General features: G+C 40.3%; 1 protein-coding gene across 1 annotated transcript in view; it reads right to left on the reverse strand.

The window, feature by feature from the left end:
* The window catches only part of ZNF407 (zinc finger protein 407), a 510,615-nt gene that overhangs the window by 126,766 nt on the left and 363,634 nt on the right, over nt 1-20,215 (reverse strand). The window contains exon 8 of the mRNA XM_015416731.1: nt 3,112-3,290. Within this exon, the coding sequence (XP_015272217.1) occupies nt 3,112-3,290 (179 nt within the window). The remainder of the gene's footprint in view (nt 1-3,111; nt 3,291-20,215) is intronic.

Here is a 20,215-nt window from a genome sequence, read left to right on the forward strand (position 1 = left end):
AGGACCTTCAGGGCAGAGAGTAGCCCCCCTGTACCGGCTACCGGCCAGAGGTAGGGCTCTCCAAAGCCCCCTGGCTAGAAGCCCACTGCTTATGGGCTTCTTGGGGGAGCGTGCACCATCACACTCCCTCCTAATCCCTGATTCATGGCACACATCTCTCGGAGGAACCCAGAGACGCCGCCATCGTTCAAAGCGCCAAAGACCGGAAGTCCGTCTCTATGTGGAGTTCAACAAGGTCACATATCTATCATTATTATATGATAATTATATATTATATTATATTATCACTATTATATGGAAATCTCCATTGTAATGATAGGTGATATTGGTATTTTTGACCAAACTTTCCATGACATACCAAACACACATGCAAGACTGAATATCCAAGCTGCAATTACTAGCCTGCTATTTTCAGCCCCCTTCATATCCCACTCTGCAGCACCTCTGTGAAAAGGCAGGCTCATCTGGATAATGTTATCAGCTAGGACAGAGGCTCTTTTCAGTGCTGTTACTTAACACAAATGACAATATAGCCATGCAAAAAATTACATTGGGTACTTTCCACCATTCTTCCATATTTTCCATCTCCAGGGTTGACAGTTCCCTGAGGGAGGTTATTGCTGGGTGGTCGTGGACCTTGCAGAACAGGTAACAATCATACAAGCTTATGGGCAGAACAGGTAACATGTACAAACTTATGTGCAGCTGAAAACAATGAGCTATGCAAAGTTTAAAGTTTCTGTGAAATACATCAGTATCGGTGCCATGAAACCTAGCATCCTTCTTTAGAAACAGGGGGGAAAAATTATGTAAAGTTTTCATTTCAAGCACATGCTAAAATTACTATTCTGCACCAGAGAGGAAAAGGATTCTCTGCCAATCAATATGACAAGCAATTGAAAGACTGACACTAATAGCTATTACTAGAGTGAACCTGTTTGAAGCAGATCTGCTGCTTACCTTTTTCTTTATAAAGTACACCAGTTGTCAAAAACAAACAAACAAAAAACCCCACAACTATTTTACCTTGCTTGGTACCCAAGGTATATTGGGCTCCTGTACTAGCCAGTAGCCTTTTTCAGTATTTGTTCTAACAATTATAAGCTTTTAACTTTTTTTTTTTAGGACTTCTTTAAAAATTTAATTAATTAAGTGTACAAATGTGCGGAGTTCAGCATAAGAATAGAGAACTGACAGCGAAATTTCAATTGCAGCAAACTGAAATTTGAGCAAGAATGCGATCTTATGCCTATTCTTTAGCAGCTTTCAGCAAGTTTATAAAATATATCATGCCATTTAGCTAATGGAAAGTTCTATCTGGTCCATTAATAAGCAAAATATGATTTTACATTCTCCAGATACAGAGAACTTGAAAAAGATGAAATTAATCTGATCAGTGAAAATCTACATATTTCTCAGTCTCTTATTCGCATCGGGCACAATTCTACCTCAGTCTTCAATGCAACTATGGACAATTTTTAGTGATAAAACCAATGGATGTATGACAGGAAATAAGGCCAGGGAAACTGATTATTTCTTAAATAAGCAAAGTTCTGAAAGAGCTAAATAGAAATGGTTTAGGTTATGAAATTTTGTGTCTTCACTTGACATTCAAAGAATACAGCTTCCACTTGGTAACACAGTCATACTTTGATAAAGATCACATAATAGATCACACTATAACTTTTAGCAATCATTTCCCACCACCATTAATAATTTGATGAATGTATCTGTCAAGAAGGATAAAGATCACAGGTTTATTTGGGTTTAACTACTTGAACTTTCAGGATTCTGTTCATGAATATTGCAACTGTTAACAACTGATAGGATCACAGTTTGCCCCATTTTGATGATGTAATCATATGGATATGTTTGCCTTTACAGCCTTGATTCATGCAGGTTGTGGATACTGGAAAAGAAATTTATGTGGGGCAAAAATGAGTTGCAACCTTAAAAGAGTCAAGTTAGTAAAAATGTTTTCCTAAAATTTATCAGAGTTTTCTGGAAACAATTAGTTACACAGAGTTGAAACAAAGATATGGGTGCCAAAGTAAAACAGAAAGGATAGAGGCCTCACTTAGTAATTGATAATTAACTGAACTACCTTCCCTCAAATTTTATATTCCAAATGTCAATAACACAGCTGGAATGTCACCATAATGTCTGTAGCATTATGCATTTTGTAGACAAATTTTACTATACAATTAGATGGGAAACTATTTGGGGAAAATATATGCTGTAGGACAGAGTCCTATTAAATATTTTTTAAAAAATGTTGGATGACTTGTGTGATGAAATACAAATTATTTAGAAGAATGTTAGTTATTGTAGGCTAAGCACTTTCTATGATAGTTATGGCTGTTCTCTGTATACAAAAGCACAGATAACATCTTTTATGTAGAGCAGTCTGCCAGCAAGCCACATTCTATAAACTGGAAATTCTGACCCTTAATTCTAGCTGCACCGGGACTACTGATCAGTGATCATCCCATGAGAATGAGAGGAGGGATCCTTCAAATGCCCAGATGTGTGTTCTCTCTCTCTCTCACTGTTATGTACTATGCTACAAAGCTTACACCTAGCTCTGGGAACAGGTACTGGAGGCAAATTGTGCCTCAAACTGAGACTTGCATACATGTGCAATTAATGTGAGTACATTTATTACACACACACTAACAAAATGTGAATACCCTTTCTTCAACAATACCCAAGCCTCTAAAATTAAAATTACCATATATAATTCAGTTTATATAATGTAAGAAGAATGTGCTGGCAAGTTGCTACCAATTAATGGCAACCCCATCCAGAGGGTGTTCCAGGCAAGTTTGTCATTGTCTTCCTTCATGTAGCAACCCAGACTTCCCAGCCATACTTAGTTTCCAAGCTCTGACAACCTCAGGCTAAACTAGGCCATCCAGGCTGCCAATGGACTGCCTCTGTTTAACATGTTACTAACGGAACACTAAAGTAGACTGGAATCCATATCAAAATTTTCCTCTTTCTTGGCCAGATTCAAGCATGCTATGCTAAAAAGTGTTTTCTTACAACAACCATTTTTAAGCACCTCTGTTTTGGAAAGATGAAGCATCTTACAACAGCAAACATTCTTACCAGCATGCAGGTAAGCTAGGTCAGGGTTTTCAATATCGGGATGCAGCTCTTTCAGGTGATTGCGGAATTCCACTGGGATATTGGTACCATATTCACACTTGGGGCAGTTATACATCTTCACCCCTTCATGTTTGCCTGTGTGTAGGATATGCTTCCGGATATTTTCAGCACAGTTAGACCTAAAAGGCGTAAAGAAATAAAGTTGTATTATACATGCACACTTAAGATGCTGAATGGAATATGTTAGGCTCCTCATAGTTATGTTTTAAGTAGTTCCCCATTATACCACTGATACTGAAATTTAGCAGTGTTTCTGAGAAAACACATTTATGGGGAAATTTTACCACAATAAAAAGAGAAGTTTGTATTACACTTTTTAAAAATGCCTTTGAAATATTTTTTTCTGGAAAGAAGAAGTTTGTGCATAATCTCTGAATGTAAATATTCTCTATGAACTGCTACTAAGATTTGGTATTCCCTTAAAATACTTGGGATTGGGAATAACTGTTGCTATTCAATGAAAGCTGGTAAAGCACAAGCTCTGCACTTAGTGTTCAGTAACCAGCTTGGAGAAGGGATGTGGATCTGCATTGTATGCAGAAGGTCCAAGGTTTAATATCTGGTATCTCCAGTTAAAAGGCCTAGCTAGCAGGCAATGTGACACCCTGGGGAGCCACTGTTCAGAGTAGACAAGACTGACCTTGATAGAATAGTGGTCTGATTCAGTATAAGGGAGCTTCATGTGTTTTTCTGCATGTCATCAAAAACCTATAATGTTTTCAGTCTGTACTTGTTGCTGAGGTCACTGAAAGATGGTTTACCAAGTCTCTATGTTGTCGGGCAGCCAGAGATGAATTTATGAACAAGCTAAATAAGCTACAATTTAGGGCCTACAATTATGAAGGATCTTAAAATATTTAAAAAGTATCAAATTACTGTATAACCATTTCTGGCAACGCTATGGAGCTTACAGACATAGTTCAGAGTCTCACCATGTCTAAATCCAGCCTTGTGTGCAGCCTTTGGAAATATTTACCTTCAGCACATTTTATATACACACACACAAAGGTGAAATAGAGTTCCAGGCATGTTTTGCTCACAGGGTCCTGTTTAAGGCCTTTGCAATGAGGCTCTGCCAAATGGCTCCACGTAGCCTCTCCATTTGCCGATGATGATGATTATCCATTTTACTCAGGATCATTCATTTTTTTATTTTTTATTTTTTGCTTGGGGCATTTGTATACTGCTTTTCTCTTATAGCACAAAGTGATTTCTAGACAATGACACAATATAGTCCTAAAAAGGAATCCTAAAAAACGAGCATCAGAGACAAAATAAAATCACAGAAAGAGCCTACAAAATAATTCTGTTTTACATATTGTTAGATACGAGACTCAGGCAGCAGGTGAACAGTGATAACAGCTTTATTGAACACGTAGTCAGAAGGACAGAACGAGACAAATCAATGGAGCAACAGGCTCCTTTTTAAACAGTCCGGGCTTGGCAAGCCATGCCCACATGTCAGTTAAGGTCCAATCAGAAACTGTACATAAAGACCAATCATTTCTCTTCCCTCCAGAACTCCTTTTGTTCTGATAGGTCGGTTTACAATACCTTTCAGATTTCAAGGTCAGTACATTCATTTCATTCCATTCCATTACATACACAACATATATTCTCCCAGGAAAGCAATGATGCTGCTGGTTTGCCACACAGCACAGTCCATTCCAAAGAACTGGAGCTGTCACAGAAGGAGTCCAAGTGCATGGGCTATGACAACTCGTGTCCCCTCAAAGAAGAGACAGAAAGTAGATGTGGCTGGTGTGGAAATAAAATGGACTGGCTAGGTCACAGGTGTAGACCTGGTTAAAACTTTGGTGAGGCTGTTTGAACATTTTAGTCAAGGAGGAATAATTTGTAAGTAGACAGAAAGAGATGTTCCAGTGTTATAAAGCAAAATGCATAGTTCCTGTGAAATCACAAAGGAGGTCACACAAAGGTTGCTAGCTGTAAAGCTGTGTTATCTTGCTGAAACAAAGAAGTGCCATTTTACTAACCTCTGCAAAACCGTGATGCTCTAAGTGTCACATAGTGTAACCAAAAAGAGGAAGTATCTGTTGTTTGTACTAGGGTATAAAATGAAATGTCACTGTTTTCAGGAGCCCTCGCTAATGTTCTTTGAGTGACAGTGCTCGGCTCCTAACAGCTGTTAGCTTTGATAAAGATTCTCTTTCTCCAGATTCCAAATCCAAATTGATCTATCACGGTTTTTCTGCCACACTGAAAAGAGCGAAGCTGCATGGGCTTATACAGGAATTTGATCTAATATCAGTGTAATACGACTTACAGTGCTATCCTAGCAGAGTCATAACATTCTAAGCCCACTGACTTCAACAGACATTGAAAGCTATAACTCTTTTTAGGATTACAGTATAAGATTACTAGATCCAGTTAGCAAATGGGTATTTACCTAGCAGAGTTTCCAAGCTGGCTTCATGGGCAGCCCCATGTAGAGCACATTGCAATGAACTACTCTCCAGGCTACAGTAAAATGGATCAGCATAACTAGATTGGCTGAATCCAGGAGGGGACAATTTAAAAAGAAAACTACTTCTAGCAACCTGCTTTCCCATTCATCAGAGTGCAAGAATACTCCCAGGTTCTTGACAGAGTCTGCCAACACAAAAGAAGGCCTGTCTGTATTTGACAAACAGTCCCTTCCATCAACTACCGTGTTTCCCCGAAAATAAGACACTGTCTTATATTTGTTTTTTCTCAAGAAGACACACTAGGGCTTATACCACAAATGCATAGAAATCCTGCTAGGGCTTATTTTTTGGGTAGGTCTTATTTTCAGGGAAACAGGGTACCAACTAGCATCATTCCATCCTGTCTGGATTAAGTTTTAGCTTGTTTTCCTTTAGCCACCTGATCACAGCATCCATATCAAGACTATGTTCTCAATAAATGGGGTTTCAGTCAAGATTTTGCAAAATGTTCATTTAAAATCTCCATTCTGGCTTTGATCCAAAGTGCATACCAGTGTGCACCTGCATCTATCACATGCATAGGTTTTCCCTTTCATTTCCATAACTAAGCAGTTTTGTGCATGCAGAAGAACGCATGTACAAAGATGTCCCCTTCTACTTTCTACTTAATCAGATGTGAGTAGCCTTTGTGCACAGAGGACCTCAGAAAGGGCATAACAGGTAGTACTATGTAAAGAGCTCCTGAAACAAGTTATATTTTGGAAATTGAAGGTGCACATGAACATATCACAAGACAGCTGCATTTTTTTGTCCCCAGCAATTTCATTTGTTAAATATAAACTGAATGTGTAAGTCCTGGAAATGTCTGGCAAATTCTTATAGCATGTTCTTCAAACAGACTTTGAGATAACCTTCAGAATGGAACACAACAGAGTTATAAATGTGTTCTGAGGTGCTTGTTCTTCTTCCTTTCTGTCCCTAAAGAGGTCTTAGCTCTTGGATGCACTGTCCTTAGCTCAATTAGATGTGTGCTAAGATAGTCAACTGCTTCCAAGATAACTATCCAAGAGAACTAATATCATGGTGTAGTGGTTAAGTGTGCGGACTCTAATCTGGGAGAACCGGGTTTGATTCCCCACTCCTCCACTTGCACCTGCTGATGTGACCTTGGGTCAGTCACAAGCTCTGGCACAGCTGTCCTTGAAAAAGAGCAGTTTGTGTCAGAGTTCTCTCAGCCCCACCCACCTCATAGGGTGCCTGTTGTGGGGAGGGGAAGGGAAAGGAGTTTGTAAGCCGCTCTGAGACTCCAAGTGAAGGGCGGGGTATAAATCCAATCTCTTCTCTTCTTCTTCTTCTTCTTAAATGAATACAATTTATAATATTTAGAAAAAGTTATCAAGGCACTCGCGTGGAAAAACAGATGTAATTTTTCTTTAAAAATAGAAAACTGGCAAGAAAGAGCAAAATGGCAAGGATAGAAATGAAGGCATACCTGGTGGTCTAGAAGTTTTAACAGCATTCTGGACATTTTAAATAGGCTAAAATGACAAACTTCCTAACAGATCTACAAGAGGTGGGTCTATTAAACACTAGAGTTCCGTCCTGTCCTGTATGAGGTGACCATATCAAGTTGATATCTGCCTTATGGCAGCTTACCTTCTGTCACAGACATCTGCTATATAAGAACTCACTACCAAATATCAGAGAAGACACTAGCCATATTCAGTATAATTAAAAGGAAATTCTGGTCCTCCATTCTCTCATGCATGTTTGTACGACAAACTCATTGGTATGCTGAAAATGAATGCTTTTTAGCAACAATTTTATAAATGCTACTCTAATGAAAACAGAAAATCACAAGGGTTGCTTCTAGAACTGCATTTTAATAGATCATTTATTAAGACTGAAAATGAATGAGTGCTAGGAAATCAAATGACTGCAAGGCTTTCACAGGCTTATATTTAAATTATGGTCCCTTGCTTCTTCAAACCTTCCTCCCAAAGCTAATTTTGGTATAACATAGTAGAGTTCTGCTGCTATATAGTCAAACATCCTTACATTTGGAACTCTCAGTTTCCCCAATTGTTCTTTTGATCTGTTATTCTGAGACAATGGTAAATTAGAATGTCCTTAACAATGTTTATGCATTGCATGGCTAGGGCAATTCTTCTCTTTGCATCAAAACTTGGAACCACCTCCAGACACTGATCTTGGGCTCTGCCAATAGTGAAGCAAAAATCGGGTGACATTTTCCTTTCTGTAAATATTAGTAATCCGAGACATGATCTTTATGTGTGATTACACAGGAGATGTTCCTAAGTAACATAATATGCTGGGGGGGGGGGGATCCAGGATATGAAGGCAAGTCCTGGAAATGTCTGGCAAATTCTTATAGCATGTTCTTCAAACAGACTTTGAGATAACCTTCAGAATGGAACACAACAGAGTTATAAATGTGTTCTGAGGTGCTTGTTCTTCTTCCTTTCTGTCCCTAAAGAGGTCTTAGCTCTTGGATGCACTGTCCTTAGCTCAATTAGATGTGTGCTAAGATAGTCAACTGCTTCCAAGATAACTATCCAAGAGAACTAATATCATGGTGATGAAGACCCCACAGTTCTGAGGCTAAGGTGAACAGAAGATATGGTGCTGGAAAGTCCTGCCATCACAGCAGAAGTGCAGATATAGCCTATCAGTATTACATAACATAAACTGACTTCCCTCTCAAAGGGCATTGAGGGCAGTCCTGTTTATTTATGTATTTATTTATTTTTCACATTTATACCCCGCCCTCCCCGATGGGTACTGGATGGAAACTTTCAAGGAGACTAGTCTAGTTCTTTGGACTTGATTGTTGCTCCAAATGCATAAAACAGAATGGGGATCTTGGGAAATAAAATAGCCCAAGTGATAAAAAGTCTGGATTTTAGTGGCTTGCTTTATTTCTTTGGATTGACCTTTGAAGACAGACTGATCAATAGAAGGAAGAAACAGATTTTGTAAAAATGTTGTCTCCTAAACCCAAGCCAAAATTTCTCCTCGATACAACACTGGATTCCACAGATCTAGCTTCTAGTTGGACAGCATCCAGTGTGGAATCTTAAAGCTTAACTTATGAAGTTCTTTCTGAAGAACATGTTTATAAGATCTTTTGGAAGACTATAAAATTAACATGACAATTTTAGTTGACGTTTGAGCTTAATGAAATATATTCAATACTCCCCGAGTACTGTCAGAAGTTGCTAGAAACAGAATTTCTTGAGAAGAAGGAGTTGCATTCAGAAAAGATTTAGCCACTTTGACTGGCCTATATGGAGATAGGGATGTGATACCCATTTTAAATAACTTCTTTCATTTATGAGGCTTCTCAAAATGTGACCTGTCATATCATGGGAGGTTCCAACATTCAGGCTTCTATAACTTCTCACTGTAAACTTCGCTGCTCTTGTCTTTTCCTTCTGGAGACCCCCCCTCCCATTTTCTCTCCTCTTTAACTATGCTTCAGACTTTCCCTTCTGCTCCTCCAGTTTCTCCATTAACCTGGAAAAGTTCTGATTTTATTGTTATAAAACCAATGTGGAAAAAGTATTGCATGCGGTGAAAAGATTTTCAAAAAGCTTCAGCCCTTTAGACATGAGGACAGAGGTTCCTGTGTATCCTCTTTTAAAGGAGCTAGATTCAAGGTGTTGTTGTTCAGTCACACAGACGATTCAAGGTGGGAAGGTTCTTATTCAGGCATGTGTCAAAATGTTATGGGAGAAGAGACCAAACTGAGGCTGATAGTCAGGCTCTTCCCCTTGAGACATAACTAGTTTCCCAGCCTCATTAGCTCCCCTTGAAAGACCAAAGAGTCTTTTCATCTTCCCAGTCCAGTGTTACCAGGGACTTTCGTGAAGGAAATAACTGAAAGGAATCATTCATCTGAAGGAGCAGCAGAGAGGCTACAGAAAACTGGATCTCAGTGAAAGGTGAAGTTATAGTAGGGTTGCCAGTCCCCAGGTCTGGGCGGGGGTTCCCCAGTTTTCGGGACTTCTGCCTGCTGCCAGTCAGCTGGCCGGAATGGGAAACACTGCCCCCAAACAGCCATGTCCATGCATGATGTCCTTGATGTGATGACATCACCCAGAAGTGACATCATCACGTTGGCAATGTGAGAAATGCATTGATATAAGGGGCTTCTGATCTTAAAAACCTAGCTTTAAAAATTGCTATAGAAATATTTTGTTTGAAATCAATATTCAAGGCTTAATTTTAAAAAAGCTGAGCTAAAGAGGAGGTAGAAATGGGGAAGTCAGACACTAGCAACAACCAGCTTGCACAAACATCTCCACTCAGTAGAAACGGAAGAGCCTTGCGAAGTATGGCCAAGACAACTGTCAATTGTCAATGTAGCAGCCTTGAAAATGCTGCAATCTGAGTAGTGAGAAAAAGTTACCTAGTTATCCAAGGGAAGTAATTAATCATTGAATAATCATAGATTAAAACCATGCAATGGAATTCTTGTGCTATCTCTCTCTCTCTCTCTCTCTCTCTCTCTCTCTCTCTCTCTCTCTCTATATATTTGAAACATAACATAGGAAGAAGCTTTGCAAAGGAATTATTATGTTTAATCTTGCATATTTTTATATATTACCAGCCTAAAATGAGGAACTTGACATTTGACTCTGATAACAAGTCTGTTGAAGAGATGATGGCCCAAGACAGGCCTGTTGAAATAGGACATCTTGTGGTCTAAAGGTCCATGCTTTACGAGAAGACCAGTCCATTCTTTACGAGACGACCATCCCGATTTACGAGAAGACCTGTCTCAAGATACTTGTGGTGGGCCGTTGTGGGTTATGAAGAAAGTTTAGGAAAGAGTAGGGAAAGTTAATACCATGTTTGGCATAAAGGAATTATGCCCTTTTGGGGAAAGTAGTGGGCTTGTCTAACAAAAAGCAGAAGTGATTAGGCGGTTGGTGATTGGAAGTTGTAACTCCTGACTCTCAGTTCTGGGAGGCGGAGAGGGCATTTCTTATTTTCCATACCACTCCGGGACAGGAGAAATATCTGGCACAGAACCCAATTCAGTGTGTGTCCTCAATGCTCCCTGGGCAGCGAGACGCACCCTGCCTGCAGGCTGTATCCAAATAAAAAAACCTGCTTCATTGAAGGAGACCTGTCTGTCTTGAGAAGTTATTATTGGTAAGCGCAAAGTGCATTAACGACAGCAATGTCATGGGGGACACTCTGGTTCGAGGGCAAAACATCCCCCAAATCCCCCTGCTGGTGATAAAGTAGGACCTGGCAACCCTAAGTTACAGCTTTCACTTCCTTAACTCAATATCCCTTAGTCTAAGCAGGACAGGGGGACCAATATATAGCCGCTCATTGTAAGAGGTGCTGCTTTGTGCCTTGCCTGCACATATCCAGCTTAATTTGTTAAACAGAGCTCTTCTACCAGGCTTTCGATTAGGAGCCGCCACTGATGAGTGGGTCACTGGCAAATGCGCCACTGATGAATTCGCCGCCTGGATACATCTCGGCCCGCATGAAACATCATTTGATTATTGCTGCTGTTTGTACATTGTATGCCGCCATCATCATCATTAGTACTGTATTTATAGTACTATATTTTATACTCTATTGTATTTTAATGTATTTATTGTTTTAGTGTTTACTGTTGTTATCCACCTTGAGACAGTTCTGTGGCAAGGCGGGATACAAATTGAATAAGTAAATAAATAAATACATTTCACTTAGGCTGTGGTCAAAAAAAGAGGAAAGAGCTGCTGTTTTGCACTAGGTAATTTTTCTTCTTTTCTAAGCTCAAACTGTATCTTGATCACATGTCTCATCAGTTTCTGATGAGTGAAAGTAAAATGATGCTTCCTTACAGACAGGGGGGAAAACCTTGTCCTTGCATGAAAGCCTCTTCTTTGGGAGGGAGGGGAGTCATCAATAGGAATCCTGAAGTTTCAGTGGAAGTTATTTCCTACTTTTCCAGGGTGCTGGCCTCTTTCTGATGGAGAAAGACACCAATAAAGAAAACTAAGAGCTATCAGCATCTTGCACAATCTGAAGACTGGGCTCTGAGATCCATAATTGTTTTCTAAAATTTAGAGAGTGGGACTGATGTTAGTTATTGAGGCAAAATGAATTTCAACAGAGAGAAATGTAAAGTTTGCATTTAGGTAAAAAGAAGGTGGGGGAGACTTGTCTAGGCAGTAGTACATACGAAAAGGATCTAGGGGTGTTAGTAGACCATACACTGAACACACATCAGCAGTGTGATGCAGTAGCTAAAAATGCAAATGTGATTTCGGGCTGCATTAACAGAAGTATAATGTGCAGATCATGTAAAGTTATGATATCACTTTGCTCTGCTCTGGTTAGACTTCACTTGGAGTACTGTGTTCAGTTTGGAGCACCGTTGTTTAAGAAGCATGTTGACAAATTGGAATGTATCCAGAGGCGGGCAACAAAGTTGGTGAGGGGTCTGGAGAACAAGTCCTATAAGGAAAGGCTGAAGGAGCTGGGTATGTTTAGCCTGGAGACAACTGAGGAGGTGACTGAGGGGTGATATGACAGCTATCTTCAAGTATTTGAAGTGCTGTCATATAAAGGATGGAGAGAGTAGTTTTCTGTTGCCCCTAGAAGCTCGGAACAGAACCAATGGATTGGAATTAAACCAAAAAAGTTTTCAGCTAAATATCAGGAAGAACATCCTGACAGTTAGAGCAGTTCCTCAGTGGAACAGGCTTCCTTGGGAGGTGGTGGGTTCTTCTTTAGAGGTTTTTAAGCAGACTAGATGGCCAATCTGACAGCAATGCTGATACTGTGAATTTAGGCAGATCATGAGAAGGAGGGAAGGAAGGGATGAGTCAGTTCTCAGCTCTCATGGTCCTTTCTTACATGCCCAGGGTAATGCCAGTCACCACTTTGGGGTCAGGAAAGAATTTTCCTCCAGTCTAGATGGACCCAGGGATCCTGGAGGGTGTTTGCCTTCTTCTGGGCATAGACCAGGGGTCACTGGTGGAGTGGGGAGTGGTAGTTGTTAATTTACTGCCTTGTGCAAGGGGTTGGACTAGATGACCCTTGAGGTCCATTACAGCTCTATAGGGGCTCTGGGGCAAATGATGCTCTGTCATCTTGGTGGTTGGGGGGGGGGGGTCAACAGTGGAATGGCTTCAGATGTCCTGGCCCCACTGGTGGACCTCCTGATGGCACTGGTATTTCTGGCCACTGTGTGATACAGAGTGTTGGACTGGATGGGCCTTTGGCCTGATCCAACATTGGCATCTCTTATGTTCTTATGTTTCTAAGCAGATGTGATAACATCCAGTTTTATTCATGCTTTTCCACCCAGAATTAGAGTTATCTCAGAGCCAGAGGAAGATGCATAGGAAGGTTACTAAGGTAAAGTCTGAAGATTTTTAGACAGCCTTAATATAAGCCTGCGTTACAAATGCCATAGAATCAAATGTATCTGTGCAGAACCAATGAATAGCAGGCAAAAAGAAACTCCACAAACATTGACATTCAAGTACTTTAACTTCTGACACCCTGTTTAGAATTAATACTGACAGTATTGGAGTAATGCTAGTGCATCATGGCAACAATGCTTTCAGCTTTCCCATATTTGTAGGTTTGTGAGGTTTTTTATGATCTATTTGTTATGACATACAGTATGTGTGACAGATGTCCAATGCTGGCTGCTATAAAGGAGCAGAGGCCTGTAGGGCTGGAGCAAGAACCTGCACATCAGTAGTGAAATGCTTGAGAAAACTGATAAGTTATTGCTCTTGTTCCAGAACCCCTTCAGCAAAGTTGCATGTCCAAATGGCAGCTCTGATTACAGTATTCACAACCTCTCTTCTGGCACCCTGATTTTTTAAGTGTAAACCAAACAAACAAAATTTAGTATTGCAAATATGACCACTTAAGTAGCTGTTTCATAACTACAGGCAGCATTCTCCCCTTTCCATAAAAAAAGGAGAATACATTACATCCTAGACGCTGAAGAATAAGTGTAGTGAAAAGATCCTCTTTGACATTTTCCTTCACCATCCCGAAACAAACTTCTCCGCCTTTATACAGCTGGGGCAGCAAGCCCATCGTGGCTGCTGAAGAAAGCTCAGTTCATTCTCCTCACTAAATATATGGCCCAAGAGAATGTAGTATGTCAAGAGTAGTGGACATTCAGAGGATTTCAGTATTGAAACCTAGAATACGCTCACAAAGTCTTCATTAACACAGAGAACACTTTCTGGGGACAGAAGCCGTGCCTATACTTTGGCAGATAATGGAGTGTATTTTTAGGGTTGCCAAACTCCAGGTGATAGCTGGAGAGCTAGGACTACAACTGATCTCTAGGCGACAGATAACATGCCACCTGGAGAAAATGGCCACTTTGGAATGTAGACTCTATGGCATTATACCCCATTGAAGTCCCTCCCCTCCCCACACTGAAAGAATGTCAGGTATTTCCCTACCTGGAGCTGGCAACCCTGGTATTTGTTCCTTTATCAACTTCATCTATACCTATCTAGCAGCAGATCATGTGGAAGCTGGCTCATCAGCTGGACTGGATTTCCCATTCTCATAAGAAGCAACAGCTCATTGCATTTCCTAAACAGTTCTGTACTAGGGCAATGGCTTAAATGAGGCAAAGTCCAGTCCACCTGCTTTTGCTCATGTTAATTAACTCTGCACAGCCTGTGTACGTTTAAGTACACCAGAACTATGCCCTTGTTTTAATGCTGCAGTAATACACTCTAGAATATTTGCTCCCATCACTTAATTCCTTGTAGCTAATATCATAAATATATGCATAGGTGCTCCATAATTAGGTAGACAGCATCCTCTCCAGATTTCAAGCTAATTTTTATTGGTTTTCCCAGACCAAGAACTAGTTCTCAGAGACAACAGATGAAGTGTGAAAAGCTTGTTTCTGGACTGTGACACTGCAGACAGTAAGAAACTTCCTAATGTGCTCAAAATAGACCCCCAGATCAATGCCCACCAATTATCCAGGTCAATTCAGTTTAAGAAGAATATTCGAAGTACATTCAAAAGTTCCAGTTAGACACAATAATATGAAAACTGAAATGGATGCAATTGCTTGGAGCTGACCTTTGAAATCACTCTTATTTATTAACACCTCAGGTAGAAGAATTATAACAGTAGTAATTCACATCTATGGGCTGCAAAATTTGTCCTTCCAAGTTATACTATTTCCTAGTTATACTATTTATACTATTTCTCCCATAAAGGACTTGAGGACCAGGGCAACTTGGGAAGATACACTTTTTGTCTTGGATGGATTTCTTGAAATTAGTTGAAGTTGGATGATGATGATGATGGGCATGATTTTTGGGAATACAGACCAAGTAGACAAAGAAACTGGACTACTAAACTTTGATGAGTTGCTGTGTTCACTGGACAAAGACCCTCCAGGCAGATCATTATAAGGGTAGTGCTTTTCTGTAAAACTAGGGTTGCCAGTTCCAGGTTGGGAAATACCTGGATATTTTGGGAATGGAGCCTGAGAAGGGCAGGGTTTGGAGAGCGGAGGGACTTCAATGAGGTATAATGTGACGGGGTCCAGCATCCAAAGTGGCCTAGAGACCAGCTATAATCCTAGATCTCCAGCTACCACCTGGAGGTTGGCAATCCTATGTATAATAGTGCCTCTTTCAAAAATACCTTTAAGCACTTTCTATAATTTTAAGTGGTTTTAGCAGCAACAATAGGATTCCATGGCAGTTTGGAATGATACTGGAAAACTATATGAAATCTTCATTATGGTCAGTAGCCCTGAATCTCATTATTGCTTAATATTAAAGGCAACCGGGGGATGTGAGAGCGTTTAAAAACAAATGCAAATCTAAAATGGTCAAACTGAAATGAAAACAGTTTTACAGTTTGGGTACAGAAATGTTCAAAAAACATGGTTACAAAACCAGAAATGTACAGATGGAGTTCATAAATGGCCCAAGATTCCGCTTCCTATAATGTGGTGAAGAGAGACGCTGAACTTTGCTGGAGTCAGAAATGATAGCAACACACCCCGAAGGCTGCCTGTCAATCTGACATGCAGATGGTCCTTCTTCCAACTGGCCTTTTGTGTCACTTCCTTCAGCCACTCTTAGAGCAGACATAGCTCCCTAGAGGGAAAATCCTGTTGATCTACTGCCTGGCTGAGTATCCAAAGAAGTACTGTCTCTATCACCTCTATTCTAAATTATTTTTTCCTTTAGCTTTTGTGCTGCCTTCCCCATTTTGTGCAGCCAGAAAAAAGACTATACTTCTGTCTTTCATTTCACCTGCTCAAATTCATTTTCTGAATGCAAAGTTTGATGCTTCCAAGACAGTAATTCATACCCCCTTTTATTATGCAGTTTTTAGTATGTAAATGCCATATAAATTACAATTTAAAAAAAAAAAACCAAAACCAAAAATGTGTTCTTTCTGCTCACTGGAATGAATTGACTCAGGATTATCAAAACTTTTATCAACCGCTGTTTGCATTTGATACTGCAGTAGCAAATATTTTTACTCTGGTTTAAATATGTGCAACTTCACTGTTGTGTCATAACCTGCTAATACAAAATAAATGAGTATACTATTTTTGTACACTCAGCAGAATCCTGTCCTTGCAGACAGTTATCCTGAAAATAGTAACAGCTGCACCAAAATTTCTGGGATGTGAAAAATCTTTTCTTCTTCTCAGAACTCTAATATGTCAAGTCGTATGTGCTTGCACCAAAATACACTTTCCCTAAAAAGGGACCACAAAGGTGAATTAATGACTCTCTCATGAAGTTAGAACAGCACAACTAGACAACAATTTGGCTTGACCAATAAATGCTCCAAGTGAGATAAGTTCCTGTTACAGACAACCTCAGCTATATGAGGCTTCAAAATGGTCTACATGTATTTTTGTTGTTATAGGAAATGGGCATACTCTAGATAGGAAGCAGGTATGTTAAAACTAAGCCCACCTTTCTCTCTGGCAACTGGGCCCCAATGTGGGTAACAGTATTCAAACCATATAAATTACAGAAAGTTTGAAAAAAGCTTTTAAAGAACATCCATAAGAAACTCGTGCCCCTAAGAATCAACAGACTACAAAAGCCACCAAAGCTGCGATCACACACACACAATAATCACACACACTAAATAATCCACTTCCAATCCACTTTAAATGCACTTTCAAATTGGATTTTGACAGTTCACACAGTAATATCCAATTGCAAAGTGCATTGGAAGTGGATTGAAAGTGGATTATTTAGTGTGTGTGATTCCCTTATGAAACTGCAGAAGTCATCAGGGCCTTCCCAGGTTCCACAGGGCAGGGGTGGCTACAGAGAAAATCCATCAACAGGCAGTAACAGAACACACTCTTGCAAGGTTTCAGATAATCAAAAGATGATGCTGTCCATAAAATCAAACATTTCCCCCCCTCTTAAACTTGCTTTTAAAGTGTAGCTGATAAGCTGTCCTGAAGATGTGAAAGGTTAGAAGCCCCCATAGGGTATACATGGCTTGAAAAGTGGCTTTCAGGGGTCTATAACATTTTAAAAATCAAAATGGGGTTTTCTCTGGTTCCTGAACCACTGCTCTGAATTGATTCTTTCAGATACATTTAATATCTTTATTTAATACTTTGATTTTGCTATTAGTGCAAAGTAAATGTTATTGCATATTCACTACTGTGATTTTAAATTGTTGAACTGTCTAGTGTTAGACAGTAACAGTAGAGACTATGGAGGATTTGGGCCTGCCTGAGGGAGATGGTTTTCCCCCTCTTCAGGCAATTTGGCTCGAGTCTTATTGATTATATTATTTCATTATATTATCCCATGTATTATATAATATTGATTATATTATTTCAGAGGAGAGAGCAGCAGACAACCAGACTCTCAGTCCCTTCCTGAAGGCAGCTGACCTGAAGAAAACAAAGACACATATTGCCTGCTTGTTCTCATTATTACCCTGGTCTTCTCTTAATCCATTGATTCAGGGAAACTACAAGGAAAGATCATGTAGCCACAATAAGAGGGGAAAGTAACTTAAAGCATGTAATGATAGTGTCCCTCTTGGGGGCTCAAAGCAGGAGACAGGGAACTGCTCTGAAACCTTTCTCACTTGTACTTTGTACTGGCTTACTTTCAACCCTGAAATGTACCTACTCACTTTGGTTTTGGTTGAATGAACACTTACATTTCAGTTTATCTAGGGCCGAGTTCAGACTGGCAGTTTGCCCTGATATAGGCGCATGTGAGGAACGTTTCACAAGCGGATTAAAGGGGCCGTTCACACAGGCACATCTGTCCGGCGTTCCCCAACCGTAATCAACCCGTCTTGTAGCGCTTGCCTCCCAGGTTTAAAAGATACCTGGTGAAAGTGGTAGCAAATCCTGGAGAGCCCATTTATCCTGTGTCCATCCCGCTTCCCGGAAGTGTGAACGCTAACCGCTAAAAGCCGGGAACAGCCCACAGTAATAATCTGCACCAGCTGTTTACACTTACTGACCTCCTAGCCTCACTCTGGCACCAGGAAGGTGCAGGTGATTGCCTTGAAGAGGGGGTAGTGATGTGGCCGGATGTGCCTATGGCCCACAGCGGCCGGATCCTGCCCTATTTGCCATGGCACCTAGGCGTCTGCCACAAGGAAAACGCAGCTTACAGCTGCGCCTCTGGGCCAACAGTGTGAACGCTCCCTCGTGCCTCCTCCTGGTATGCTCCCACATCAGTCCGCGCAGTGTGACTGGGAAAACCCGGAACAGTTTGTTCCAGCTCTTTTTTGCAACGACTCCTTCCCGCTTCAAACTGCCAGTCTAAACTCGGTCTAGGTATTTATCATGAGTTTCAGGTAAGAGGTTTTAGAGAGTGGCTTGGATCTAAAGGGGCATTTCCAGGGATGCAACAATTCCTCTCCATGAAGTATCATAAAGCAATTCATTTGATAAAATAAATAATTTTCTTGCCTCCTCAAATACCTCTGAAATGCTGCTCTTAAAGGACAGAAACCCCCCTGGAATAGCATTGCTGGCCACATCTGGGGCCTTAGCATCAGAGGAAATTGAAAAAAGTCATGCTCATCAGGTAGAACTCTTTCCACAGATGGAAATGCTTCACTGGGTCCAAACCAGTCCCTCTTAAAAGAAAAATCCACATTCACCAATTTATGGTACCGTGTGTATCAGTTAGGAAGTTATAAAACAAGAAGACAATCCAATTAAAATCACACACATTTGTGTCTTTAATCTCTTTGACAAATACAGTGAAGGAAGCATATACTAGTAGAATACATTCATTTATTTATTTACTATATTTTTATCCTCCTTTTTGACTACAATGTCCTCAAAGTGGGTAAAACTTCTGTTGCTTTTAACATCCCATGACATACCTTTCAATACATACATTTTACTACTTTACTTTGATCTCTCATCCAGTATGTAGAATACTTGACAGTTAATGAATGTTAGAGTTTTGGGAGGATATATGACAACAATCTGTTGTCCAGGTTTATAGTTTCACAGATTTACATTCACACTCTCATGTTTGGATCAATTCTGTGAATTATATTTAGACAGGTTTTTGAATAACTTTGAGAATATTTACCAATGGAAAAAATAATGATTTTTGGAATAAAATAATTAAAATGGGAATCAGCCATTCCAGACATGAGTGGGATTTACTGGATCCAGGACAAGGATGTAAATCTACGTATGTCAAGGGCATAGAACAGGCAGGATCAGAATGGCAACAGACTGGCAGAAAAGCAGACAAGGATGTTTGTATAGATAGTTTGGTGTAGTGGTTAAGTGCGTGGACTCTAATCTGGAAGAACTGGGTTTGATTTCCTATTCCTCCACTTGCACCTGCTAGATGACCTTGGGCAAGCCATAGTTCTGTCAGAGCTGTTCTTGAAAGAGCTCTCTCAGCCCCACCTTCCTCACAGGATGCCTGTTGTGGGGAGGCGAAGGGAAAGGAGTTTGTAAGCCACTCAGAGACTCCAACTGGGTATAAATCAAATCTCTTCTTCTTCTTCAAGACAGCAAGCTCAAATTATCTACAGTGAATTCCATGCAACCAGAAACAGAAGGCCAAGGAGCAGCTGGGGCGAGGCAGAACTTGCTTCAAAGTGAAGACAGGTTGCTTCACACACAAACTGTTCACCAGTCCACAAACACTCTTTTATTCTCTGCTTCTGAGGGCAGCCATTCCAGGTCTTAACATCAAAAAGTGTGATATATGGTTCCAGTACAAAAGATGCCAATTCACCTATTTATGTACAGCTGGGGTGGAGCGGAAATATGAGGGAAGAAAGGCTGTAGGCCAAATAAAAGGGGGAACAAACAGCCAGGCTATTTTTTCGGTCAGCTGGCAAAACATTTTGCAGGGACAGTGGAGAGGCCAAAGCCAGTGTAGTCAAACATATTCAGATTTCTGGTTGTGACTACTTCAAGGGCAACCGAGAGGTGTCGAGGAATGAGTGCTGATTATGGGGGCTAGAAGAGAAGAGAACTTGGGACTCTTTTTCCAAGCCACACTATGGGATACATTGCAATTTCACAAAGGGTTAACATATGGTAAAGGGAAAAATAATGGTAAAATATTAAACGAGTT

The sequence above is a fragment of the Gekko japonicus genome, unplaced genomic scaffold (assembly GCF_001447785.1).
Source record: "Gekko japonicus isolate JY-2015 unplaced genomic scaffold, Gekko_japonicus_V1.1 scaffold39, whole genome shotgun sequence".
Lineage (NCBI taxonomy): Eukaryota > Metazoa > Chordata > Lepidosauria > Squamata > Gekkonidae > Gekko > Gekko japonicus.